The sequence below is a fragment of the Hakea prostrata genome, chromosome 3 (genome assembly GCF_041222555.1).
Source record: "Hakea prostrata isolate BN-2017 chromosome 3, UWA_Hpros_2, whole genome shotgun sequence".
NCBI classification, from domain to species: domain Eukaryota; kingdom Viridiplantae; phylum Streptophyta; class Magnoliopsida; order Proteales; family Proteaceae; genus Hakea; species Hakea prostrata.
Genome location: NC_142602.1, coordinates 12,909,945 through 12,934,418, shown reverse-complemented (window position 1 = coordinate 12,934,418; position 24,474 = coordinate 12,909,945). Strand labels below are relative to the sequence as shown.

The following is a 24,474-nucleotide window of genomic DNA, read 5'->3' as shown; positions in this document are numbered from 1 at the left end:
CCTTGCTAGCAAACCTTGTACCATATTTCCTCCATTGAAATGTTTGTATTTACCACCGGGGTGGGGGTCTAACGGTCTCAAGTTTATTTTAATGCGGTTTAATAGTCATATGTCTTAGGTTTGAATCTCTTATGTTCTTCTATTTGTTGTATTCGGCAGTTGTATACTTTTTATCTAGATTTTGGGTTGCTATCAATTTTTGTGGACTATACTAAACCTCTCCGATGGGGTTATGCTAAAAAGGTCAGTACTTGCATTCGTAGTTGATAGGGCTAATGTTTGCAGAGGTCAAACTCTAAAGCTCGAACATTATGTAGTAGGAGGTGCAAGATTGTCACTATTGCATCTTTTTTTTTTTGTTAAAAAAATTGAAATATTTGAATTTTTTTTATAGTCAAACAAAATGAATGAGGAGTTGTAAAATAGAATTTGTAGATTCTAGTTTCTTTACTCATCCTGGCTTCAATATTGCCATATAGACAAGTAGAGAGAACCAAACTCTGAAGCTAATTTTGAGAATCATATGGAAAAGAAGCCAAAGAAAAATCCACAATATAGAGAGTTCAAGGCTTCAAGCCATGCTTTGCCATATTCCTAAAATCATAATTTGTTCTAAAATATGGGTTTGTTAACTTATACATGAGTTGGGATCCCCTACAATGTGCTCCCCTCACATCTTTGTATTACATATTTAGGGTACGATAGAACACTAGTTGCTATACATCCACATTGAATATAGTTGGTATGATACATATTGATACATCTCTCTTTTATTCTTAAAGATTGTGTATTGGATTGCACCGAAATGTACTAGCCAGTGCAATATATTACTCGATACATGACAATACGTCTCTTATAATTACCTGAACGACATGATTAATTTTTTTACATATACTTTAAACCTTGCGTCTTATCATACTCAGAGGTGGATCCTTTCTTAAATATGTACGTAGTGGGGAAGCGGGAGGAAAACATCATGCTTTATCCATAGGGATAGAAAACTTAGAGTACTCCTCATGTGTAATATACGTGTACTAGTACTAATATTAACATATCATTGTGTTGAACGTCAATTCACAAAATTCTTGAATATTTAATCCTTGGAATATATTTTTTTTCTTTGCTCATTTGGAGAGGCATTTAATCTTACATTATATTTGTTAATATTTAGTTGGTGAAAATGGATGATGGGGGCCCCACATAACCGTGACATGAAACCCATGCATGAGTAAAATGTTAATAGAGTACCATTAAAGCAGTCAGCTCAGTTGGCAATGACTAATGCTGGTTAGTGGAGAGATCAGGGTTCAATCTTTCATGTATATGTAATGGTTCTCACCCCTTTATGAATGGTGATGCCTATCTTGAATGGGCTTCCAAGATCCTTCCTGCCTCCTTATGGCTACCCCTCTTTTAATGAAAACGAAATTCACACAAAACATTTTGTGTGAGAAGAATAATCGATACCCACACGACTTTGTCCAGCCCAAATTGTGTCTCACGGTCATTGTTCAGAAATGCCACATTAGGACGTGAAGACTTCAATGTTTTTGATACAACCATTCAGGCCGCCTTGATCAACCAAGGCAAGCATTCCCAACAAAACCCAAGTCCATTTCGTGAAAAACTTTTTTTAGGCTCAAGCTCACAAGCATCAACAAGTGTTGCATCAAGGAAGCTTTCGTTATGTGGGATGAACTCTGTTGTAGTCAATCACATGGGGCCTGTTTTGATTTCTGATGACAGCGATGTTGTCAACTTTGAAGTTCATATATACTCGAGGAATGTTTCAAGGGGACAGATCGTGTGAGTGCCAAGGTTCCTATCACTCATGATCGAGGATCAACTGTTGATTTACTTAAATTGTCACCAGACCTGCAAGGCTGGAACGCGTAGAGCATCAAAGGCAGTTCTTGCAATTGAAGTGAAGCAAGAAAATGATATCTACTTCTGCTGCCTTCCTGTTACTTAAACTGGTATTAGAAATTAAAGCGAGGTACGCATCATGTACTTGGAACTTCTTTTTGGCCCTCCTTCTGTTGCTTTAAAATATTGGGCGGTAGTTAATTGGCTTGAAACATATGCATCCATGGGTTATTCATGTATAAAACTCATGGAATCCATCGTAGGTAGTATTCCCCTACGCAAGACCAACCAGAGAACTAATATAGATAATGAGATCTAGCTGTCCTCCTGAAGAAAAAACAGTTCCTGGCAATCAGTGAAAATTTTGCACTAGTGATGATTCTTCTTCTTCCGGACTTCTTATAATGGCCGGGTTCTACACTTCTACTGGTTTACTTGATAATAAGCAAGATTACAAGGGATGAATCTTCGGCAAATTGGCAATCATCAGGGTTTGGGTTTTGATCTGATACACAGGTAAATTGAATAACCCAACACCGACGATCGCACTAGCAGTTAGTGGTGTCTCTGTGAGTTTAATCAGACGCAGTTGCTCAGAGTTTCCTTTCATATCGTTTGAGTTTGCAGTCCTTGGGAAGTCTGCTCTAGGCTTCTATGGACACGGGTGGGTCTGGGGGAGAAATCAGTTGCAATGTTTGTGGGTTTGGCCAAGGAGATTGGAGAGGGGAAAGATGAGAGAGACCAATTGATTTGGACAAGTTTTGTTCTTGCATGTACTTCTAGACATTTGGAGGTTGTATGATTATACAAGAGAAGAAAGTTCTTATAACAAAAATCGAATGAAAAAGAATAAAAAATTTGAGATTTTAGAATTTCAAAATAAGAAGTTAATTATGTTTTGATATAAAAAGAAAAAAATAGCCCTCCACTTTTTAAGAAAAAGGATTTTTTTAGTCCAAGTGAACTCAAAACTATGCAACTTGCTGGTTCGTTTGAAAAATATGAAAAATATGAAAAAAAGAAAGAAAGAAAGAGACAAACAAGAAACATACAGGATTACTACAATTTACAAGTACATGATTTGCATGGGCTGTTTTAAAAAATATAAATTAAAAAAACACAAGAAACAAAGAAATAGAAACTCTGCAATACAACCCATGGGCTTAGAATGCCCGTTTAAAAACTAATTCATCAACTTGATGCAAATATGCCATGGAAGTTTTAAGTTGCTGGTTTTGATCGTCACTTTGAAATAGAGGAACCAAGCTACTGATAAAGCTGGAACACCAGAACCATCTCTACAAATTTATCTCCCACCATATATATATATATGGTAGATGACTGCATAAAATGCCATTTCTGTTAAGAGTAATCTGTCACTCGTTACTACAGACAATAAGCACTATTTCAAAATGTTTTGCAAACCCTCCAGATGTGCTCAGGGGATTAATGAATGCTGCTTCAGATCTCAAACCCTTTTCTGGTTTTGTAATGAGATGCATATATATCATATATATACTAACTAATTGACTTTGACCAAGTAGTTTAACTCCACAGTTTGAACTCATTCAAAAATTCTAATCAAACTCTTAGCATCATATGATGATTTCAAATAGTTAACTGTGTGCTGAAAGTGTTCTCGGATTCCTTTGTAACCGATGTGTTCCATGATATGTGCAGCAGTTCTTCCTTCTGCTCCATTCAAAAATACTTATTTAAACATATATAAATCACAGAAAGGAAAGCTAGAAATCTAGAAAGCTTTTCACGCAAATATAATCCTTGGAGAGAGCTCCATTACAAAATAAACAACAGGTCTTACTTTCTTATTGTTCTTTGGTGCTGATGCAGTAGCTGGAACGCATCTAGCCCACTGAATGCCATTAATCAAATCAGAAAAACAAAACTAAAACTTATGATAGAGATCAGTAGAGATTGCTTCAGATTTTGGAGCAACCTGGCACATATATTGAGAACTTACATTTTTGGCTGCAGAGCTGAAAGCTTCACGGTGTGGTATTCGAGGGTTCGCAGCTTTGATGCGTTTTATCTCCTCCCTTGATTCAAGAGAAACCAATACATAAAATTACAAAAGAAGATAGAAAAATTAGGGGTTTTGTACAATAAATTAAGAACATGAACGCGATGGTACAAGTATTCCTTTCTACTTACCTCATGAATTGATTATAAGCAGATGGACGTCTGTGTTTCTTCTCAGGAGCTAACAACAAAGTCCACAAAGAAAAACAAAATAAATACATAGAGAGATTCAAAATCTTTCATGTTTAAAGAATATGTGAAAGTGTCCACGTTTGACTACAAAATGTGCTTTAGGGGAAAGCTGCTCGCTGGGTGTGGATGAAAAGGTGAGAGCAGATTGGGTTGATTGCCCCTTTCTGTGATCGGTGGAGAAGACTTGCATCTGCCATGCATGAACAGTGTCAGAATTTATTTTCTCAACCCAGAAAACGAAAGTCGAAGCATATGCTTGCACAGCTGGTTTTTTTTTGGCTAAGAAGAAATTTCATTAAGGACCAAAGGCAAGAAAACCAAGAAGCATCAGAATTAGAATTTATTTTCTTAACCCAGAAAACGAAAATCGAAGCATATGCTTACACAGCTTATTTTTCTTTTTTGGTAAGAAGAAATTATATTGAAGATCAAGACAAGAAACCAAGAATCATCCAGATTACACTGCTGCTCATGCATTACTTTTTCTTCTCTAATACTGGGTCGTTTCTTACCTGACATAATAAGAAATGCTTGAAACAAACTAAGAACAACCTGATCAGTGAACTTTCATGAGACTTAGGTTCAAGAATGATGGATTCAAAATGATTTTCTGGGTAACTTGATCCCTGCAAAGCAGTGAAATCAGGCTGGCATTTTGTGTTTGGGTACGTCTTATCTTTTTGTGTTCAAAGTCTTCTCTGGTGGGAAAGAAATATGATGAATCTTTTTGTAGCTGTGAGGTCAAATTGATTAGGGTTAGGGTTTAAGTACAAGGTTTGTTATTACATTAGATCATGAGTAGTTTAGAAAATTCGCAAATCACAAGGGTTCTCCAGATCTATCTCCTTCGATCAATTAATTTTGGTGGAGCTCCTTCCTCTGATTCCTAAGGCACATTTTTGTATTGTTGATTTCTTCTTAGATAGCATCTTATTGTTTCACCTGAAAATTTGCTTACCTTACTATATAATTCTAATTAAAAAAAAGGTTCGAGACTCCAAGCACCCAACAAGAACCTAATTAAGAACATACACACAAAAGGTTGTCAAAGGCAAGCTAGGAGCTAGCTATATGAGGAAGTATATTTAGAGAGTAATAAACAACAGCACCAAGATGAGATAAGTGGCTGGAGAATGAACCTGAGAGAGCAGTGGAAGTTGGTCTTGGCAATCTACAAATTGACTTTGCAGTTGAGGCATTGTGCTTAGAGAGCTTAGATTACTGCAGTGACCACATTTCACTGTCACGGTTTCCACCAATCTTTTGCATGGGATTCCAACCTTCATCATTGCAATTTCAAGTAATCAATACAAATGGCAGGGAAGACGTACAGATAAGAGAAAGAGATATCAAATATGGTATGAGTTTCCATGTCAATTACAAGTAGAACAATATTGCAAAAGTTGCAGCAAACATAGCAAAGTTGCTTTGAAGAAGGAGCAAAATCCATGGCTATTGTAGTTTCCTTCTCTTAATACTCTTGCTGAGAGAGATGAAAAAGAAAAAGAGGGGAACACAGATATAGAATCGAAGAATTACTGCCTAGGGTTTTGCTAGATCTCTGGTTTAATAGTTGCAGAAAGAGACTTTGGTGTTTCTAGCTAGTTTCTTTTAACTCATGATCATCGCTTCAATATAACGCAAATGCACTATACAGTCCAAATGTACCATAGAGAGAGACTTTGAAGCTAATTTTGAGAATCAAGTGGAACAGAAGCTAACTAAAATAAATGTTCCAAGATATAGAGAGCTCAAAACCATGCTTTGCCGAATTCTTAAACCATAATTTGTTCTCGATTAATTATAGGTTGGCTAACTTATGCATGAGTTGGGATCCTCTACATTGTATTCCTCACATATCTTTCTACCATATATATTTAGGATACGATAGAACATTAGTCAATATATATCCACATTAGATACAATTGATATATATGTCTCTCTTCTCTTTCTTTTAATTTTATTTATAGGCATGTATTGATTGCACCAAAATGTGGACACTCAATACTAATACTTTAAACATTGTCCTTAGCTGTAATCAAAGGTGGATCCTCTCTTAAATGTATAGGAATCATGCTTCAGTGGTGCATTTGATGTAGTTTGTCCATCGTTAAATGCATGCTATGTAGATTTCATTAAATCTCAGCTGTTCAAGATATCATTGTAAATTTAATCAACTCAAGTGAACAAAACGGGTTTTTCTTTTTAAATAAACCGATCCGTGTTTTGAGCAGTTGGGATTGAACAGAATCCACAAGGCATACATCCGACAGTGAGCACCACTACTAATGTGAATGTATCGTTGTGTTGAATATCAATTCACAATTAAAACTCATGAGTAAATGTTGAGATGGGAATTTGTGGCGAAAGTGACAAGGACGGGAGCTAAGGATAAACTTCTCCATCATAGTGGATCTATCGATTTAGGGTTTTCTTTTGATCTTTTCGTCTCTGAGGAGCGTGAGCTGATGGTTTGATGTGGACGATTCATGCAAATAAATGCCAAACATGCATGGTACATAGGCTCTTCTTTTCCTTTCACCCTTCAACTTTCTTTGTATAGAAAGCTTCCCCAACAGTCCCAACACACCAAGCGGGGACCACCTAACCCCTTTTTGATCAACTTGTCTACACTACTACTTCACCCGTTCAACAAGGTTCCATGCATTTCTTGAATTTCCAAGTGGACCGGGAAAGCAGCCATGGACAAAACCTAATTTGATATTATAACCCTACGTATACATGAAGCCAATAATAACATGTACGACAGAATCTCTACAGTATCAATCCGTGGGTCATATATATATCCTCGAGCTCATACATGTACCTTGGTAACAAGTTGCAGCTGTAACGAGATGAGACGTATACGTTACAGACTTACAGTATAGGGTGGTCAAAAGCAATGATTTAAAAATAATGATGATATAGAAATGATTCAATGCTTGGAAGCACATGTACAAGGTATACATTTTTTACAAAAACAATACAACGGATCAGAAGCAGCACCAAGATTAAACATTAAGGTTCGCTTTTCTGTAGGACGAGCACTAACGCCTTTTCACTAACATTAAGGTCGTTCAATAACTAAATATAGGGAAAACAATCAATTGCTATAAATTAAGTAAAAAAAAAAAATACAATTTCTTCTTATGTACTTTGTATTTGTTATCAATATATTAATTCTCTTTTGTTTCAAAAAAAATAAATAAAAGATTAAAAAATTATTAAATGAATCAAAATTTTAGGATAAAGTCTAGGGATTCTTGGGAAGGGGGAGGCCAAATATTATATTTCACACACAGAAAGATAATATTAAGGAAAAACAAAGGGAATACAAAAACTTTAAAAAAAATCGATGGGGGCGGGAGGGGCCTTAGTAGCTCCGCCTCTCGGGATGGTTGTGCACTTGTGAAGTGTCATCATTCATAGAAGCATAATCTTGTACCATGTCAATGTATGGTTGGTAGAGTGGTAAGATCCATATTTTTTAGTGGAGGGGTCATGGGTTCGACCATTGTGGACGAAAAAACTTCCTCTGAGGATGTAATCGAGATGCGTGCAAGTTAGCCTAGATGAACCTCAGACACAAAAAAAAAAATCTTGTACCATAGAAACATGAAAAACTGTTACATACATGATTTCACAAAAAAAAAAAAAAAAACTTTTTCTTGCCTAAAGAAAAACAGATGATAAACATTACCATCCAGCCCCTTCATAAAATTCCGTTTGAAATTTGACATGTGATACAATTAATATGGTACATGTCCAAAGGTTGTTCATGATCATTATATCACGCATCCATAAAAAAAAATTAAAATGGAGTCAATGCAGGGTTGGTAGAGTGATAAGATCCATATTTTTCAGTTAAGAGGTAATGGGTTCGACCTTTGACAAAGCTCCTCCTTGAAGATGTAATCGAGGTGTGCGCAAGCTGGCCTGGATGAACTTCAGATACCAAAAAAAAAAAAAAAAATTTAAATGGTTATGTAGTGCTTTTAAATTCTTTTTCTACCTCAAATAGACATTTAAGCCCTTTCATAAGAAGGCCTTCTTGACCAGGGTCAGATAATCACTTCACCCTACATGTGCGAGGCTGGCCGGAGATAATCGGAACCCATAAGGAGTCGGAGAGGATTTCACCCATTCTTTCTTACTTTGCCAAGGTTGATGACCCACCTTCTTTCCTTGATTCTATTTTGATTAATGCTGGAGCTTGAAATGCATATGAAGCTAAAAAAGAGAACCATAAGACAAATTGTACAGACTGATCAATAATAGCCAAGACCCAATCACTCACAGAAGATACAACTTTCTGCAAATTTTGTTCTTGGCCTTAGCAATTTGGTTATGAGTACATGAACAGGGAAAACTCAAATCTGATTTGAATTTTGTCAGATTATAATTGGGACGAGTTAGTTTGGACCATTGCTACCTCTGCTAACTCTTTCCATTCCCATGTATGTCTCACCAGCTCTTTTCTCTCCTACTTATTTCCTTTCTTATGTCTAACCTGCTTCAGATCTTGTTGTATGTCCTGTATAAAAAGTTGTGACCTAAATGACTTGTCGCAGTTGTACCTGATTTTGCTGTATATTTACTAGTGAACCCTTAACACTATCTAATGTATCAGGTACACTTTGAGGTATTGGTACCCGGTATCCGTATCGTATCATTACACATCTAAAGAAGCCAAGGATTGGTGTTATGCTAAACAGTCGGTAGCTTGACCAAGAGGACCACCTTAGCCAAGGAATATTCTGCAATCAAGTTGCAAGACCTTGGAATGAAATAAAAACACAAGCTACAAGCTCTGTTTGAAGCATATGTATATCATGATAGATCTGAAGGATTTCACGACATGGATTTCACGGGAGATGAAGCATTAATTTGCTTTATCACGTCCAAACAATCAGATTCAATTATAATCTCTTTGACTCCACATCTAATGGGTTGGAGAAAACCCGCTCGAACAACAATTGCTTCTGCAAATAATGTTAACTCACAATTGATTCATTATGAGAATGTTGTGATAAATTTACCTCTATAATCACGAATGATACACCCCACCACTCCTTTCTTTGAGTCTTTGGATCGTGCATCATCGTAATTAATCTTAAAAACATGATGAGGTGGAGGAGACCATTTACTAACATTTGAATCAACCATTGATGTGTGCTACCATTCAAAACACAAAGTGTTACCTTTAATCCTAGCTGTTGCAATGAATTCAGAGAAAGCTCTATTGGAAGCATTTAACACATCCAAGGGTGAGCTATATATCCTTCCCATTAAAAATGAACGCATTTCGAGTCTTCCATATAAATCAAAATAAGAAAGTGGCAATAGAGAATCTCTCTTTAGCAAATCTTTTATTTTCATTAAACAATGGATCCAAAATAGCAAACCATTATTTCAAGGGAATATTAGACATTTGCATTGATGAAGGAGAAATAGAAGAAGCAAATCAAATCGCCTTTGCAAATGGATAGTTCAAGAAAATATGCTCTGATGTTTCAATATTCGCATCATTCCTTGGGCAACAAGGATTAATTTGAAAATTCCTCTTTCGAAGACTATTTCCAAAAGCAATGCCCTTAGCACATATTTTATAATTAAGTACTTTAATCCTTGGCAAGATTTTTGAATTCCAAATTCTCTTCTAATGTTCTTCAGGGAAAGAGGTATCTTCTCCATTAGAGCTATTCATAGTAAGATCTTCTTTCAAATTATTTAGAAAGTGATGAGCTGAAAGATCTTCAAATAATAGAGCATTTGGATTTGACCATAACTTCCAAGCACTCTTCATAAGGAGCGCTTGATTTTGTAGCAAAGGTTCCATTAGTACAAGAAAAAAGGGGAAAAAATAATAAGGAAAAGAAAAGGTATACTATTTCCTTAAATTTTCCGTAAGCATCGGAATTTCAAAATCTATTTACATTAAGAGTCATTAAGTTTTCTTAAGCACTAGGATTTCAAAATCTATTTTCATTAAAAGTCTTTAAGGCACAATTTGTTTGTTGAAACAAATACATGGTGAGAAAAAGTTTGAAAAAATAAGTTTTTCCATGGAATTTGAGTGTGTGTCTTATTTGGTTTACTGGAGATGAAAAATTAGTTACAGTAATTTTTTCACCAGATGTCTTTTCAAAGTCTCATACAATAGGTCAGATTTTCCACATTTTGTTATTTTTAAATGTAAAAAATAATAAAATGTGACCATATTTAACAAATTTTCCCGCAAAATTCCATTATTTTTTTTTTTTTTCTTTTTCCCACCCCATTGGACGAGTCCACATATATTTTTTCTCAACCCTTTAATTATATTATAATAATTAACGTTGGATTCTTTTTTTTTTTCGGGTGAAAATTAACGTTGGATTCAGAACTAGGGTTTAAGGGAAAAATCCATGCTTGAGGATCCACAGGCATAGGTTGATAGGGTGGTTTTAAACACAACCGCGCATCAGTGAACGTGCTGGTCGTGTATCGGTTAAGGAGAGGAAATCTCTCACTTGATTCTCAGTTCTTGCTCAACTGTCGGTTTTACGAGCACCGCCATGGGTGAGGAAGCAGAGATCAAGGAGAAGATGCTGAAGTCGAGTTCCTGCAACGTAAGCAACGGAACCGCATCAATGGATCTCAATGATTACACAATTATCAAAGAAGGAGAAGCAGAGATTATTATGCAGGCCAAAAACGAAGTCTTTTATAACAAAACTCAGGTGCCGCATTGTATTCCCTTCTGTTTTGGCTCTAAATTTAGAGTTCAATAGAAAATTCTGTGTTCGGATCAGTTCACAATTTACTTTAAATGAATGCCCAAGCACAAACCTTGTAAGAATCTGTTGGAATAGTTAGTTTCTATGTTTGCATTTGTTGGTATTATTTTCAGTTTATGAACGAGTTACGTGTAGAATTATAGAGCCCTCCAAAGTTTGTCTTACATTGTCTGTGTTGCTCCAAAGCGTGAGATTGATACTTACATTCGCCCAGGGTTTGGTCAGGGGTAACGGTACTCAAATTTGTTTTTCATCTATTATTTTGGATTACAAAATATTTCTATGTTCAAAGTAAAAATTTTGCATGATTAAGGGGGACTAAGATTAAAATCCCTTTTTGGGTGCACCTGTTCATGTTATTGTTGAACATCATTGTTCAAATACGTACACCATATGAAGTCGGGAGAAGGGGGGAGGGGGGGGGGGGGGCGTGTTTAAAAAAAGTGACAATTTATCTGTTATTGGTTAAGCAGAACTTTTCTTGCCAGGGGATCTCCTCTGCCGATTTCAGTTACAGTATTTCTTAAAATCCTGTACCATATGATGTATAAGCCTCTCAAGCTGGACATATGTGGTTTCTCTCAGCCTCGGAAGTAGGAAATTTTGATTATATGTAAAGTCATATTTTGATTCAAAACATTCAAAACTTAGGTTCCATAAAGTTTATGGGGGAAGCTTTGCATGGTATTAATATTCTAAACTCTCTCGATGGGTTTTTTTAAATCCTCCCTTATTTATCAGGAAGAATGTATTTATTTGGGGGGGGGGGGGGGGTTACATCAATCTTTAACCATGGCACGGAATGGGGGTAAATGGGTGTGAAATTAATCAAGTACCACCTGTTGGTACTTTCTGTAATAAAACATCCAGTAGAGGTCTCTTCTTTCCATTTATTTCATTTCAATTCCTCATGTTTGTAGAGCTTTTTGGTATTCTCTTTGACTAAAAATAATCATTGTTTTCATTTGTAGTTTGGTCATATCTGTTTAACTTTGAGTGCTTTCACATAATAAGCTATCTGTGTCAGCAATTTAATTATTCATTAGCTGAAGCAATGCCTTGCCCGCTATCAGCTATGAACTTAGTATTAGTCAGTTTGAGAGCTGATTTTATGACTGTCTATAACACCCAGGTTAACAACAGGGACCTATCTGTTGCTGTTTTGAGGACCTTTATTTCAAAATGCAAAGAAGAGCATGCAACAAAGTTGGCCAAAAGGAATAAGAAAGCACACAAGGCGTCAGAGGACGCTACTTCTGGATGTGTAGAAGTAGACGAGGAACCACAATCCATGCGTGATTCTGGAGAATTAAATGGAGAATCTAAGGCTCAGGTGGATCCATCTCAAAATGAATTGTGCGGCACATTGCTAGAACCTGTTTTGACAACAGAGGGTAAAGGGCCAGAGGAAATGAAGACATGCAGAGTTCTTGAGGTTCTTCTTTTTCCTCCCCCCTTCTTTTTTTTAGTTGTTATACTGCTTACTTAAAATTTGTGGACCTTCAGTTTTTTATATATCTTTTGTGGTGATATCTCTACAATCTAGAAAAAGAAAGCTTCCTTCAGAGAATTGTATTGGGAACTTTCTGTTTCTTGGTTGAGTTTTTGTTTATTTACCTGGTCTGTTTCTCTCTCTCACTTGATGAGTAATTATCTGAGCTCATTATCTTTTATTTCTTAGGCATTGTCTGCTTCTGGATTAAGAGCTCTGCGATATGCACGTGAAGTGGAAGGAGTTGGCAAAGTTGTGGCTCTGGACAACGATAAAGGTCAGACTCTGATAGCTCAATATTTTACTATTTGGAAGTCAAGATTATTCATACTGTGATATGTGTACTTTTAGTTCAGAACTTAGGTCCCAGGCTGTTTAGCATTTGGCATTTGGTTCTTTTTCTTGTTTGAGTGAATCTTAGCGCCAGGATTTTGTTAATAACCTGATATTGAATCAGAACAGTGTATCTCATTTCGTGTGCCTTTACAGCATCTGTTGAAGCTTGTAGGAGAAACATAAAGTTCAATGGTTCAGTGGCCATGTCAAAGGTGGAGTCACATCTTGCTGATGCTCGTGTTTTTATGCTCACGCACCCTAAAGAATTTGACGTGGTATGTAAAATAAATGCCATCATCTATAAAATTTTAATTTGTTGGAAGTTTACGTCTGATAGTTTATACTTTAAAGAATAATCTTTGTGCCAATTTCATTTTCTAGTGAATATCTGTTTGTGAAAAAAAGATGGAATTGTGGAACCTTCTCTCATCTTTGCTTATTACTGAGAAACACATTATTGCCCAACTCCTCCAATCATTATCTTCCTATAATATTATCGCCCACTTGTGTCATTAGGAAAAGATTCCAATTCCTCCATAGTCATCAAGGTGATTACTGATTACTGAAATACACTCTCTCTTCAATTTACATTTAACTGCTAGTTTTCATTGCTAGCTTTTCATGAACAATCGCTCTGTCATCAATCGATGTTCATTTATATGCAACTGCTGGTTAGGTTAATTGTCAGTTACTCTACTCTTGATGTGTCTGTACTATATAATGGAATAGAGGTAACAACTCTCAGGTGCCTAGACACCTTTCCCCTGATTTTGGTCTCCTAGGTGCCTTGACAACTGTGAATCCTACATATTATGGAACTCTAGCATCCTATATTCCCAAGTAAAAGGTTAATTGGTTTAATTTTCCTACTTCACTTTTTTTGGCTTGTTACTTTTGCGGAGTGTGTCTTGAGTTTGAATATCTATTGTACCTTTCTTTCCATGTGGCTGTAGTACTCCCCTGCCAGTTTTACGTTTCCTTCCATCTTACTGTCCTCATATGAACTTGCAGCAGCTTTCTTTCTGAACATTACCCTTGATTGATCAAGAGACTAATATTCAATATCTTTTCCATCGACACTGGCAATATGAACTTCTGAAGAGAACAATAGATGATAAAATATTGTCGCATCTTACTTGCCAGAGATATTTAAAGGGATGTTTCTTTGATATCAATTGTTTCTTTACTTATAATTTGTAATTTGTACTGTTGCCATCTCTAGTACTAGCCAGTTAGCACATCAACCATACTTCCATGTGAATAACTGTAGTGATTTGTATTTCAGGTTGATCTTGATCCTTATGGTTCACCATCTGTGTTCCTGGACTCTGCAGTTCAATCTGTTGCTGATGGAGGCATGTTGATGTGCACAGCAACTGATATGGCAGTGCTCTGTGGGGGCAATGGGGAAGTCTGCTACTCCAAGTAAAGAGCCATTACCTTCAAATTGATTAAGATTAACTAATTAGTAGCTTTAATTTTCATTTCTTGGTTGTGCAATTAGATATGGCTCTTATCCACTTAGAGGAAAATACTGCCATGAAATGGCATTGAGGATTCTTCTTGCATGCATTGAGGTAATTCTTTCTTCTTTAAAACTTGTATTCCTTATTCCTTGAATAATTAGTACTGTTAACTTAGTTGCTAAGGCAGTGGAGGGATGCTGAAGTGCCTGCATGACAAGGGGCTCGCCTACATGTTGCCTACGTGACCAATACGCCTAATTGTTATTACTTTTATTTCTGATTTACTCCATGTTTTCTAACAATAATTACTATGCTACAATACATATCTTATATCATGAAAAGTAACCATTAAGCCGCACCAAGTCAATACATATCTTACCCATCTAGCCTTTGCAGATGATCTCATGATCTTCTCCAAGGCTGATCATTTATCTATTTCCACCATCTCATCCTTCCTCTCCTCCTTTGAGTCTCTCTCCGGCCTCCGTGTCAATCTACCCTTTTTTCTCTCTGGAGTCTCGGAATCCATCAGAGCTTCTCTTCTTCAACTCTCAGGGTTTAGCCCTAGCACCCTCCCTGTGACTTACCTTGGCCTTCCCCTTATCCCTGGCAGGCTCACCCGCCTCCATTGCACTCCCATGCTTGACCACATCAGGAAAAAGCTCCAACTCTGGAAAGGGAAGCTTTTATCCTTTGCGGGTAGAGTTGTGCTCATTCAATCCGTACTCCAATCTTCTTACCTGTATTGGAGTGGCATTTTTCCCATTCCCAAGTCCATTATTCATTCTATAGAATCCCTCTTCTGCTCCTTCCTTTGGGAAGGCCAGGAATCCTCTAGATTTTTCCATCCCATCTCTTGGGACTCCGTGTGTCGTCCCAAATCTAAAGGAGGTCTGGGGATTCGTCGCATCCTTGATGTTAATATGGTCTGCCTGTTGAAGCTCATTTGGAAGATTGTATCTACGCAGGATTCTATTTGGGTTTCGTGGGTCTACTCCTACCTTCTCAAGCAAGATTCATTTTGGACTGTTCCTTGTCCCTCTAATCCATCCTGGATCTGGAGGAAGCTCCTTCTCCTTCATCCCCGTGCTCTCATTGCTATCTCTACCCAAATCTTGCTTGGATCCTCCATTCTTTTCTGGCTTGACCCTTGGCATCCGATGGGCTTTCTCTTTTCTCTCCTTGGCCCCCATGCTGTCTATGAGACCCGCATCCCCAAGGCTACTACCCTTGATACCTTCATCTCCAATGGTTCTTGGTCCCCTCTCCCCCATCCCAATCTCACACATGTTTGGAATGCTCTCCCCCCTATCCTTAGCCAGTCCTGTGACTCCACCACCTGGACCCCTTCACCATCAAAATCCTTCACCACATCCTCCGCCTGGAACCTTCTTCACCCCCACCATCCCCCTGTTCCTTGGTCCCAATTGGTTTGGTTTAAAGGTTATATCCCCCGCCACACCCTCACCCTTTGGAGAGCTCTCAACCTAGCTCTCTCAACCCAATCATTCCTTATTAGCTGCCACATACCTGCCACCCCCAGCTGTTCCCTCTGCTGGACTATTTCAGAGGACATTGAACACCTTTTTTTCTCCTGCCCCCTTTCCCGGTTCCTATGGGATAGAGCCCTTGCCTCCATTTGGCCTCGCCCTAGGCGTTCTCATGGATTTGCAAGTGATTGGTCTTGGATCTTGAGAAACTTTGCAGGTCACTCTATTTGCGATCGCATTGGCAAGCTAGTTTTCGGTGCCACCATCCACCATCTCTGGTGGGAGCGTAATATCAGAAGATGGACTCCCAAATCCCGCTCTCTCGACTTGATTTGGGGAGCCATCTATTTTGATATTTCTTTCAGATTGCTATCTATCCCCCATCCCCTAGCGGTTGACTCCCCCAGAAATAGGTTAATTGTTAGTTTCTGGGGGCTCAACTCTCCCCTTATCCCCTCTCCTTGAGCTCTTGAGTTCCCTTTGTTTGCTCTTTTGTATATTGCTGGTTTTTAATATAATTAGTTATTCATCCAAAAAAAAAACCATAATGGATAGTCTGGACCAGTCACCACAACTGGTTTTAGTAAGATGTCCGGAATAGTACTCTCGATGACAATAAATGTCTCCAGTGTTGGGATTCAAGTCATCATCCATCTTTGGAAATAAAATGGAAAGAAAAATTATGAAGTCAAACCAAAAAAAGGATGGATAATATATTGAAATGAAAGGGAACTCATTCAGTCAGATTTCCAAAACCATACACTGAGAATGTACTTAGCCAAAAGGGTGAAGAAAATGTTTCAATTAGATGAACTTTAAGAATAATTGTGACTTTCTTGCATCAAAGATTGCTAACAATATCCGAAACTGAAAATAAAGAAAAACAAAACAAGAAGGTCTGCAGTACAACAAGAGTTCCCAACAAAATAATGTGAAACAGGTGTGGATACTGACAGTGAAAACCGTGCTACTAAGAGGGAAAAAGGGATCCCAATAAACAGATTCGAATAGCTGCAAAATCTCACTGGCCAAACCGAAACTACGATCTAAAAACAATGGAATAACCATAAGTCGAAGTGGATAGCAGAGAATTTCAATACATAAGGTAGAGAAAATGAACTTCCTCCATGAATGATGAATAATCGAATTGGGTATGAGAAGAAATGCAAGTAGAGATGAGGATCGATACCTAAAGCAAAGAAAATGAACTTTCCCCACGAGTGATGAATAATCGAATTGGGTATGAGAAGAAATGCAAGTAGATGAGGATCGATAAGTAAATCTTCTGAGAAAACAAGGCAATGCACGTCCATGTAACGAACTTCCATATGGGTATCCTGCCATTCTCCATACACGATCAGGGTAATTCGAAGGAATGCCGAGAATAGATGAAGAGAGCAAAAATTAACCCACGCCATTAATGCCACTGTTGGAAGCTTTGGGCTTGTGGTTCTGCTGCTGCTCCAAGCAGAAGAAAATAATGACCCACCACCAGATTTGGATGGGATTTTGGGTGAGAGGTGCTCAGGTTTTTGGGGCCATAGGAAGAAATGCCAAAGGAACAAAACTAACTCCCGCGGAATCCATGGGCATGGCAGTTGGAAATCAGTGAATGATCATGGACATAAACAATAGTTTGGGAAGCTGAACAGTATTCTAGTGGACATCTTTGCCCTTTAGAAACATCAGAATGTCTAATTTATTATACTTATATGATAAGTCTTTGTAGGTGAAAAATTAGACAACATGGACTAATGAAAAACTCTATCAAAAGATAAATGGACAACCTTGCCCTAAAGAACTATTAAATTACTTAGTTCAAAATAACTATATGAGAAGTCATTGTAGGAGAAAATAGGACAATTTTGTCCAATGAAAGATCTACCACTAACCAAAGTATGTACTTTTATATAGTAATAATACGATGAAATGTATTTTTTTACCACTTTTGTGGGTTTTTAACAATATTTTACCATATTAAGACTTGAATAAAACCCTCCACTAGAAAGTGGTAAAAAATTTTTTTGCTACCCCTGAAAATCCCTTTTTTCCGGGTTTTAACTGGAGTTTGACTTTTCATCCTTGTGGAATTCAATTCTTTTTAAAATTTTGAATAATATCTTGAGTAAATATTCATTTACTCAAATAATGTTTGACATAAATAAGGGCCAAATTTGGTTCAATACTGCTAAGGTGACAGTTGCCGAGAGCCAAACAGAATCAATTGGATGCCTAGGCGATGCCTTGACAACAATGAGTTACTAGAGAGTGAAATGGAAAAAAGGAAATGGATTGTATATTTAATCTTGTTTTTTATTATCCTTTTTCTCCTTTGACGTACGAAAGGTGATGGATAATATATCAACCAATATGTTAGTAACAAAGTTTACTTTCAGTTTTATACACATTAACCTATGATAGGAGTGTCTTTGCGTATTGTCATTTTCTAAGCCATCTGCAACATATTTGCTTAGTTTTAATGATAAGGCCAATCTTGTATTGGTCTGTATTCGTTAATATTTTCTGACCATCTTTAGTTCTCTTTTTGGCTAAGTATCATGGGGACTTGTCACTATACGTAATAATGGATGCAGTATTAAATTTTTCCCCCTCCTTTGTTTGAACCAGAGCCATGCAAATCGTTACAAGAGATACATTGTTCCTGTCCTCTCGGTACAGATGGATTTTTATGTGCGGGTCTTCGTGCGTATATTCTCGTGGGTGACAACTCTCTTCTGAGTGAGCATTAGTATTTGCTATAATGTGATGACGTAAATGTTGTTATTTTGTTCTGTTGTACCTTTAGGATTAGTGTACCATCCACTTTAATGAAAAATGCATGATATTGCAGTTCTGCAAGTGCAATGAAGAATACACCTCTTAAACTCTCATATGTTTATCAGTGCATTGGTTGTGATTCTTTCCATCTGCAGTGCCTTGGAAGGACAGTGGAGAAGGTATGCTTCTGGTTCTGTATACACCTCATGTACTCTACTGTTGTATATTATTTGAGAACAGTGATCATGGTTTTTTGAACCTATCAGAAAAATCTTGAAGGAGCATAGATTCACATAACAATTCAAATGAACACCATAAAATATTTATTGATTTTCTGCCCCTGGTTCTTTTTGGGGATGTTTGTCATTGTTTGTTAATTTGTATATTTTGATGTTCTTACCTTCTTATGGCTGTACATATCATATAATTGAGGGCATCTTAATGAAAAAATGTATGACTCTCCATATGATCTTTAAATTCTTGCTTTTCAAATTTTCGATACTTTATGTTCTGAAGAGTTCCTGTGCTTTGCCCATGATGAATAAAATTTTCTACCTCAAAAAAAAAAAAAATCGATTCAGTTTGCGTATTTGGCAGTATCCAGATGCTGCAGGTCACAGTATCACCTCCTCTCCCCACCCCATTTATTTAATTTTTTATTTTTTTTGGAGGGGGAGGGGGGTTGTGAGGGATGTGGTGGAGCTGGATGGTCTGAGCCACGCTGGCAGCATGGTTGTGTGATTAAGGATACTTTTGTTGCATGCATGGGATGAAAAAAAATTTGCATCAATAGGCAATGAAAAAAAGGAGATACCATGATACGTTTTTTATATAAAAATATATTGATTGCTGTTTTATTGTTACTGTGTCTTCAACTTACTGCTTTTTTCTGCCCCTCCATTTAAAGAATAACAGCGTCAGATATTTACCGGGATTTGGTCCTGAAGTTCCTAAAGAGTGCAGTGATTGTGGAAAGAGGTTTAACATGGGTGGTCCCATATGGTCTGCCCCAATCCATGATCAAGAATGGGTTGCTTCTATTTTAGCCAATGTTAAGTCTATGAAGGATCGATATCCTGCTTATGATCGGATCTCTGCCGTACTCACAACGATATCAGAGGTACTACCCTTTTGCCATTTTTATTTGGTCTATTCTTGTGTTTTATTTTTACAAGAACATTATAGGCCAAGAAATCTGCCATTTGATGTGCCTTTGCAACTCAAGGTCAATAGGTGAGGAAAGTACATTGCTGTCCCATAAGCCATAACCATATACATGTGCACTGGTGTCTATGTATGTAGCTGATGTTGGTGTTATGACACTAATGCCCAATAAATCTGCTCTTTGCTACCTCAACTTCGATAATTGAAAATAATTACATTTCCGTCGCTCAAGTGTGTATGTATGCACTTTTTGAGTATTTTAAGTTGATGTGAAAGGTGATCTCATCTCATGGCATGATATGGACTCCATTTACTCTTTTCCAATTAACAGTTGTTGGCCCATCTCATCAACTCAGTCAATGCCACTTCTTTGACCACCCATGGCAAAAAAATTTATTACAAATTGAAATGATAGTTTGTGTTGTCATTTGAATCCATTCTGTTTCTTTGGCTATTTCTTACCCACATGTTGACACATTATTTGTAGGAATTGCCGGACGTTCCTCTTTTTGTGAGTTTGCACAATCTCTGTGCAACATTAAAATGTACTTCACCTTCTGCAGTGATGTTCCGTTCAGCGGTGATTAATGCAGGATATCGTATTTCTGGAACTCATGTCAATCCTTTAGGGCTCAAGTCAGATGCTCCCATGGAAGTTATTTGGGATATCATGCGCTGCTGGGTAGTCTTCAATTCCCTATTTTGCTTTGCTTTACTTTCTATTTAAATTCTTTTTTTTAAATAGCATGAATGAGATTCTATTAGGGATCAAAATGCAGATTATGCGCACCTGGGTCATGAAACCTTGCTTTGGGATCACTGTGGATCCATCAGAATAAAAACTAGTTCTTAATAAGAGTTTAGTGGCAAAACTGTAATTAAAAGGTAAGGACAAATCTCTAAAAGCAGTACTGAAGAAAGGAGTTTTTCTGGTGATTAAAGTGAAGGGGAATAAAAAAATATGAAACACCAAAGATGTGAGGGGCTTTTCCATAAAACCACAATTTGAGTTTCTTTAATAAAAATTGAGAAAAAAAGGTCATCTTTTCCTCTTCACAATAAGCTTGGGACCAGCTGTCAACAGTTCTCACTTCTGATGAGAAAACTCTCTTGTTTGGATTCTGATAAAGCTGAAACTTGGAGAGAAGGTTGGAAACTGTAGACCTATTGATACCAGCAAAAACAAATAGAAGCTTGCAAATATATAGGGAGATAAATGTAGATTGCAGTGCACTGGCCTTGATTCTCCGAGCGAACAGTTTCAGGGCCTAAGAACCTAGGGTTATTTTGCCTAAGATCAAAATTAGTAAAAGAAGGAATAAGGGATCCAAAAAAATCTCTCTCAGTCTTTTTGTTTGTTGTACGATGGAATAGGAAACCTGGGAAAAAGAGGTTGGAAGGAGGAAGTTAAAAAACAACAGAAAAATGAGAATGAGTGAGAGTAAAAATAATGGAAGGGGAAAGGGTTTCAATACTGGTTTTGATCAGCCAGAAAGTGAAACTGTCTCGGTTTCAACCATATCTTGGTCGAAACTTAGGGCTTTCCCCAGGCTAACTTGAAGATTAGTTTCAAGGCCCAGAGGTAGTTTTTTGCCCCGAGTGTTGTTGTGCTATCTATCTTTTCACATTTTGAACCCAATCCATTCTTTTATCCTATTGATACTATATATTGTACTTGGACATGGTATGGAAATAAGGTTTTCCCATATCTCAGCTCAATTTTATTCAATATTCACTTCTGAGAGAAGTAGCCCATCTGGGTCATGAATCTGCATAAATCTGTTCACATTTCATTGTTTGGGTACTAGTTTCTAGTTGAAGGCGCCAAATCTGTCTCAAAGGAATTATTCTATTGCTAGCATAACAGATAATCTTTTTCTTCCTTTATGTTTCTCATTAATGGTTTCTCTTTTCTAATTGATAGATGCTTCCTCGTGACAATTGCGTTACTGTATGTGTAGGTGAAGAGCCATCCAGTGAAAGCTCAATCACCTGATCAGTCTGGTAGTGTGATACTTGCCAAGGAACCTACATTGCAAGTATGTCTGACCCCTTATTACTGCTTTGTTATCTTGTATTCTAGAGGTGAATTGCCAGTTGAGGTGCAAAAACATTAAATCTGATGCATTAGACTGGCATTTACATGCATGATTAATTCATTGCTGTAAATTAGAGCCTTCTTTCACCTTTCCCTTTATGGTGGCTTTTTTAAAGAATAATGGTTGTAAACTGGTATTAGTTCTATTTTTGTAGCTCCCCAGGTAGGGGGTTGGTTTACAATTGTCTTTTAGAATTGGCCGTTTTAACCTTGAACTTTTTTGCATTTAAGTGGTTGCCCCTCAAACTTGAAACTAACAGTTATGGTACTCCACTCAATGAAAAAGTTGTTGCTAATCACTGTCCTGACTTGATTCACTTTACTGGGACGAGTTCATTATTTTTTGCTAGACCTGGCAGCCCTTAGACTTCAAAGACAGTAGTATTATACAACTTCTATATACTTGATTCCCATAGAATATCAATAATATGAAAGGAGAGAGAGAGAGAGAAAATGGTCCAAAATGTTGTTGAAATATTTGTTCTATGATGTGATGAAATCTTTAGTTCAAATGGTTAAAATTATTTAAGACAGTAATACATCATTTAAACTCAAGTAGAAGGACAGGACACTACAAATTTCTGTTAGGTGTAAAAATTATTAAGTAGTTGGATATCTTTTAAAGTCATGTCTGTTTAGAAGGCTGCTACAAATTGCTATTAGGTGTAAAAAATTTATGTTTCTCTCTATTTCTTTTGTGATGCAGGCTAATTTTGCTCGAGCGGTTGCTTCCCTCAGCAAGGCACAAGTTAAGAAAGTAGCACGCTTTCTTCCAAACCCTGAAAGGCATTGGGGACCAAAGCTTAGGGCAGGTCGTCAGATCACAAGTAAGCATGCATCTCTGTTGGGTCCTGAAAAAGTTCCCAACTCCGATAACCAGGAAGAAGGAGATGAACACGAATCTAAGCGTCAGAAGACAGATAATTCCAGCTCCTCTCTTTCATGAACAGCTTGACCTCCCTTTTAATATTATGTGCATCTCTCTATACTGTCTGTCCAGGCAGGTGGCTATTTGCACCGGTTGCAACATTTCTTCGTCACCTGTGAGGGGTTTTCAACTTCCAACGGGCATTCCTAAGCATATTGGCTCGTGGGAGAAGGTTCCAAGTTAAGAGGAGGTTCCCTTCCTGGTCACGTTGTTATGTAGTTTGTTATTTATTTTCTTTGTGGAATTTTGATCTCTTGTAATCTTATGATTAAGATTAAAAGGCAAGTTTTCAGCTCAAGTTTTTTGTTTAGAATTTTCAAGAAATGTAGGTTGAATCTTTTTCCTTTTTCACTAGTGGGGCCATATACAGCATCACTAGTAACAGGTTAATGAGATTGTATTCCATATATAGCATCACTAATGGAGCCATCGCTTGAATTTTTGCTTTGGTAGCGTCTATTATGCTGTATTATATTCTCCAGCTTAAAGAGCCTGTAAGAAACAGGGTTGATGGGAGAAACTATTGTCCACTATTGTCCAAGGCCGGAGCCAGGACTTAAACATTGGGGGCTGAATAATGATGTTACAAAATTTTTACCACTAATATTTAAATGTTATATCAAGTATTTTTCAAGATCTACAGTATCTTGTAAAAACAAGAACAAGTAGATGCAGCCATGGGCGGTAGCAGTATGAAGCAGGTCAGCTGTGTCTGCAGGGACCATGATGGTGTTTTTCTTGGTGGTTTGGTTAAGAGTAGGGGTGTAATTGAATCGGATAGTGGTAATACCATATTGCATTCTATCATATTCAAACGGATTCGGATGACTTAACGGTTTTTGGACGGATTCAGTCAGATTTGGATGATAATCGGATAATTATTTTCTTAAATAGATTATTCTAAATGCGTATGATTATGGATTGACTTCAAGTTTTTTATTACGTTGTTGTCATTTTTTTATTTATTTTTTGGTTGCCAACCACGGTTTCCAAGGCTTTGCCCTGACTAATTCGGTGTTCGACCCATGTGGTGGGTGAGTCTCCCACCATTGGTACGTTGTTGTCATTTTTACCATTTTATTTGTGAGGGTTAGGTTTGAAATTTAAGAATTTAGTAACTTTTGGTATTTATTTTAGTAGAGAATCTAGACAAATAGTCACATATCTCAAGTAAAAAGTCTATAAAAATAATAAAAATAATTTAAATATGTAATTTAATTTGATAATAATCGGTAAGAAAGGGACATACCATAAGTAATTTAATTTGATACTTTAATTTAATTTGATACTTTTATTAGACGGATAATAACCGGTAAGAAAAGGACATATCATATTCGCATACTATTAGTAAGGACGGATTCGGATATCCCAAAACTCCCAAAACGCGAATGGGTTAAGCCCCTTCATGGTGGAGTGGGAACCCTTTAAAGGCTGTGGTGCTCCTATCTCCCCGGATTTCTAGTGGTAGAGTTGCCCAGCTGGTCTTTGAGTTCAGAGGTTTGATTGCTGTTGGAGCTTGGGTAGATATCAACATGTTCACTGCAGAGCTAATAGTGCTGCCGATTGATTATCTAGTCTCTCTTTGCTTCCAAATGAGGATGAGGTGCTTTATAGACGGTGCTTTATTTCCTTGCAAATTGGAGAGAAGTGTACAAGAGCGGAGGAGACTGAAAGGATATTCACGGAGGAATAAAATGAAACTATCCCTGGTTTTTATGCGAACAAGAGAATAGATCAGTGAAGAAATCTCCAGCAGAATTGATGTAGTTGCAGGAACGAGCCAACTATACCTCAAAGTAGTGACAAAAATGCCAACCAAGTGACAGATAGATCAACGACAAAACA

At 37.2% G+C, this 24,474-nt stretch overlaps 2 protein-coding genes across 2 annotated transcripts; one reads left to right on the top strand and one right to left on the bottom strand.

Moving 5' to 3' along the window:
• Positions 1-3,631: 3,631 nt before the first annotated feature.
• LOC149020869 (protein DROOPING LEAF-like) lies at positions 3,632-5,548 on the bottom strand. The gene is made up of 6 exons (XM_089147415.1): positions 5,480-5,548; positions 5,238-5,378; positions 4,177-4,288; positions 4,039-4,087; positions 3,848-3,923; positions 3,632-3,739 (listed from the first exon to the last, which is right to left on the bottom strand). The coding sequence occupies exons 1-6, from the start codon at positions 5,546-5,548 to the stop codon at positions 3,632-3,634; spliced, it is 555 nt and encodes a 184-aa protein (XP_089003541.1).
• A 4,910-nt stretch (positions 5,549-10,458) lies between these two features.
• LOC149020868 (tRNA (guanine(26)-N(2))-dimethyltransferase 2-like) lies at positions 10,459-23,176 on the top strand. Its single transcript, XM_089149090.1, has 12 exons — positions 10,459-10,820; positions 12,010-12,312; positions 12,559-12,646; positions 12,859-12,980; positions 13,991-14,130; positions 14,210-14,282; positions 18,290-18,378; positions 18,513-18,618; positions 19,347-19,559; positions 20,091-20,285; positions 21,565-21,642; positions 22,408-23,176. The coding sequence occupies exons 1-12, from the start codon at positions 10,656-10,658 to the stop codon at positions 22,645-22,647; spliced, it is 1,812 nt and encodes a 603-aa protein (XP_089005216.1). The 5' UTR covers positions 10,459-10,655; the 3' UTR covers positions 22,648-23,176.
• The last annotated feature ends 1,298 nt before the right edge of the window (positions 23,177-24,474 follow it).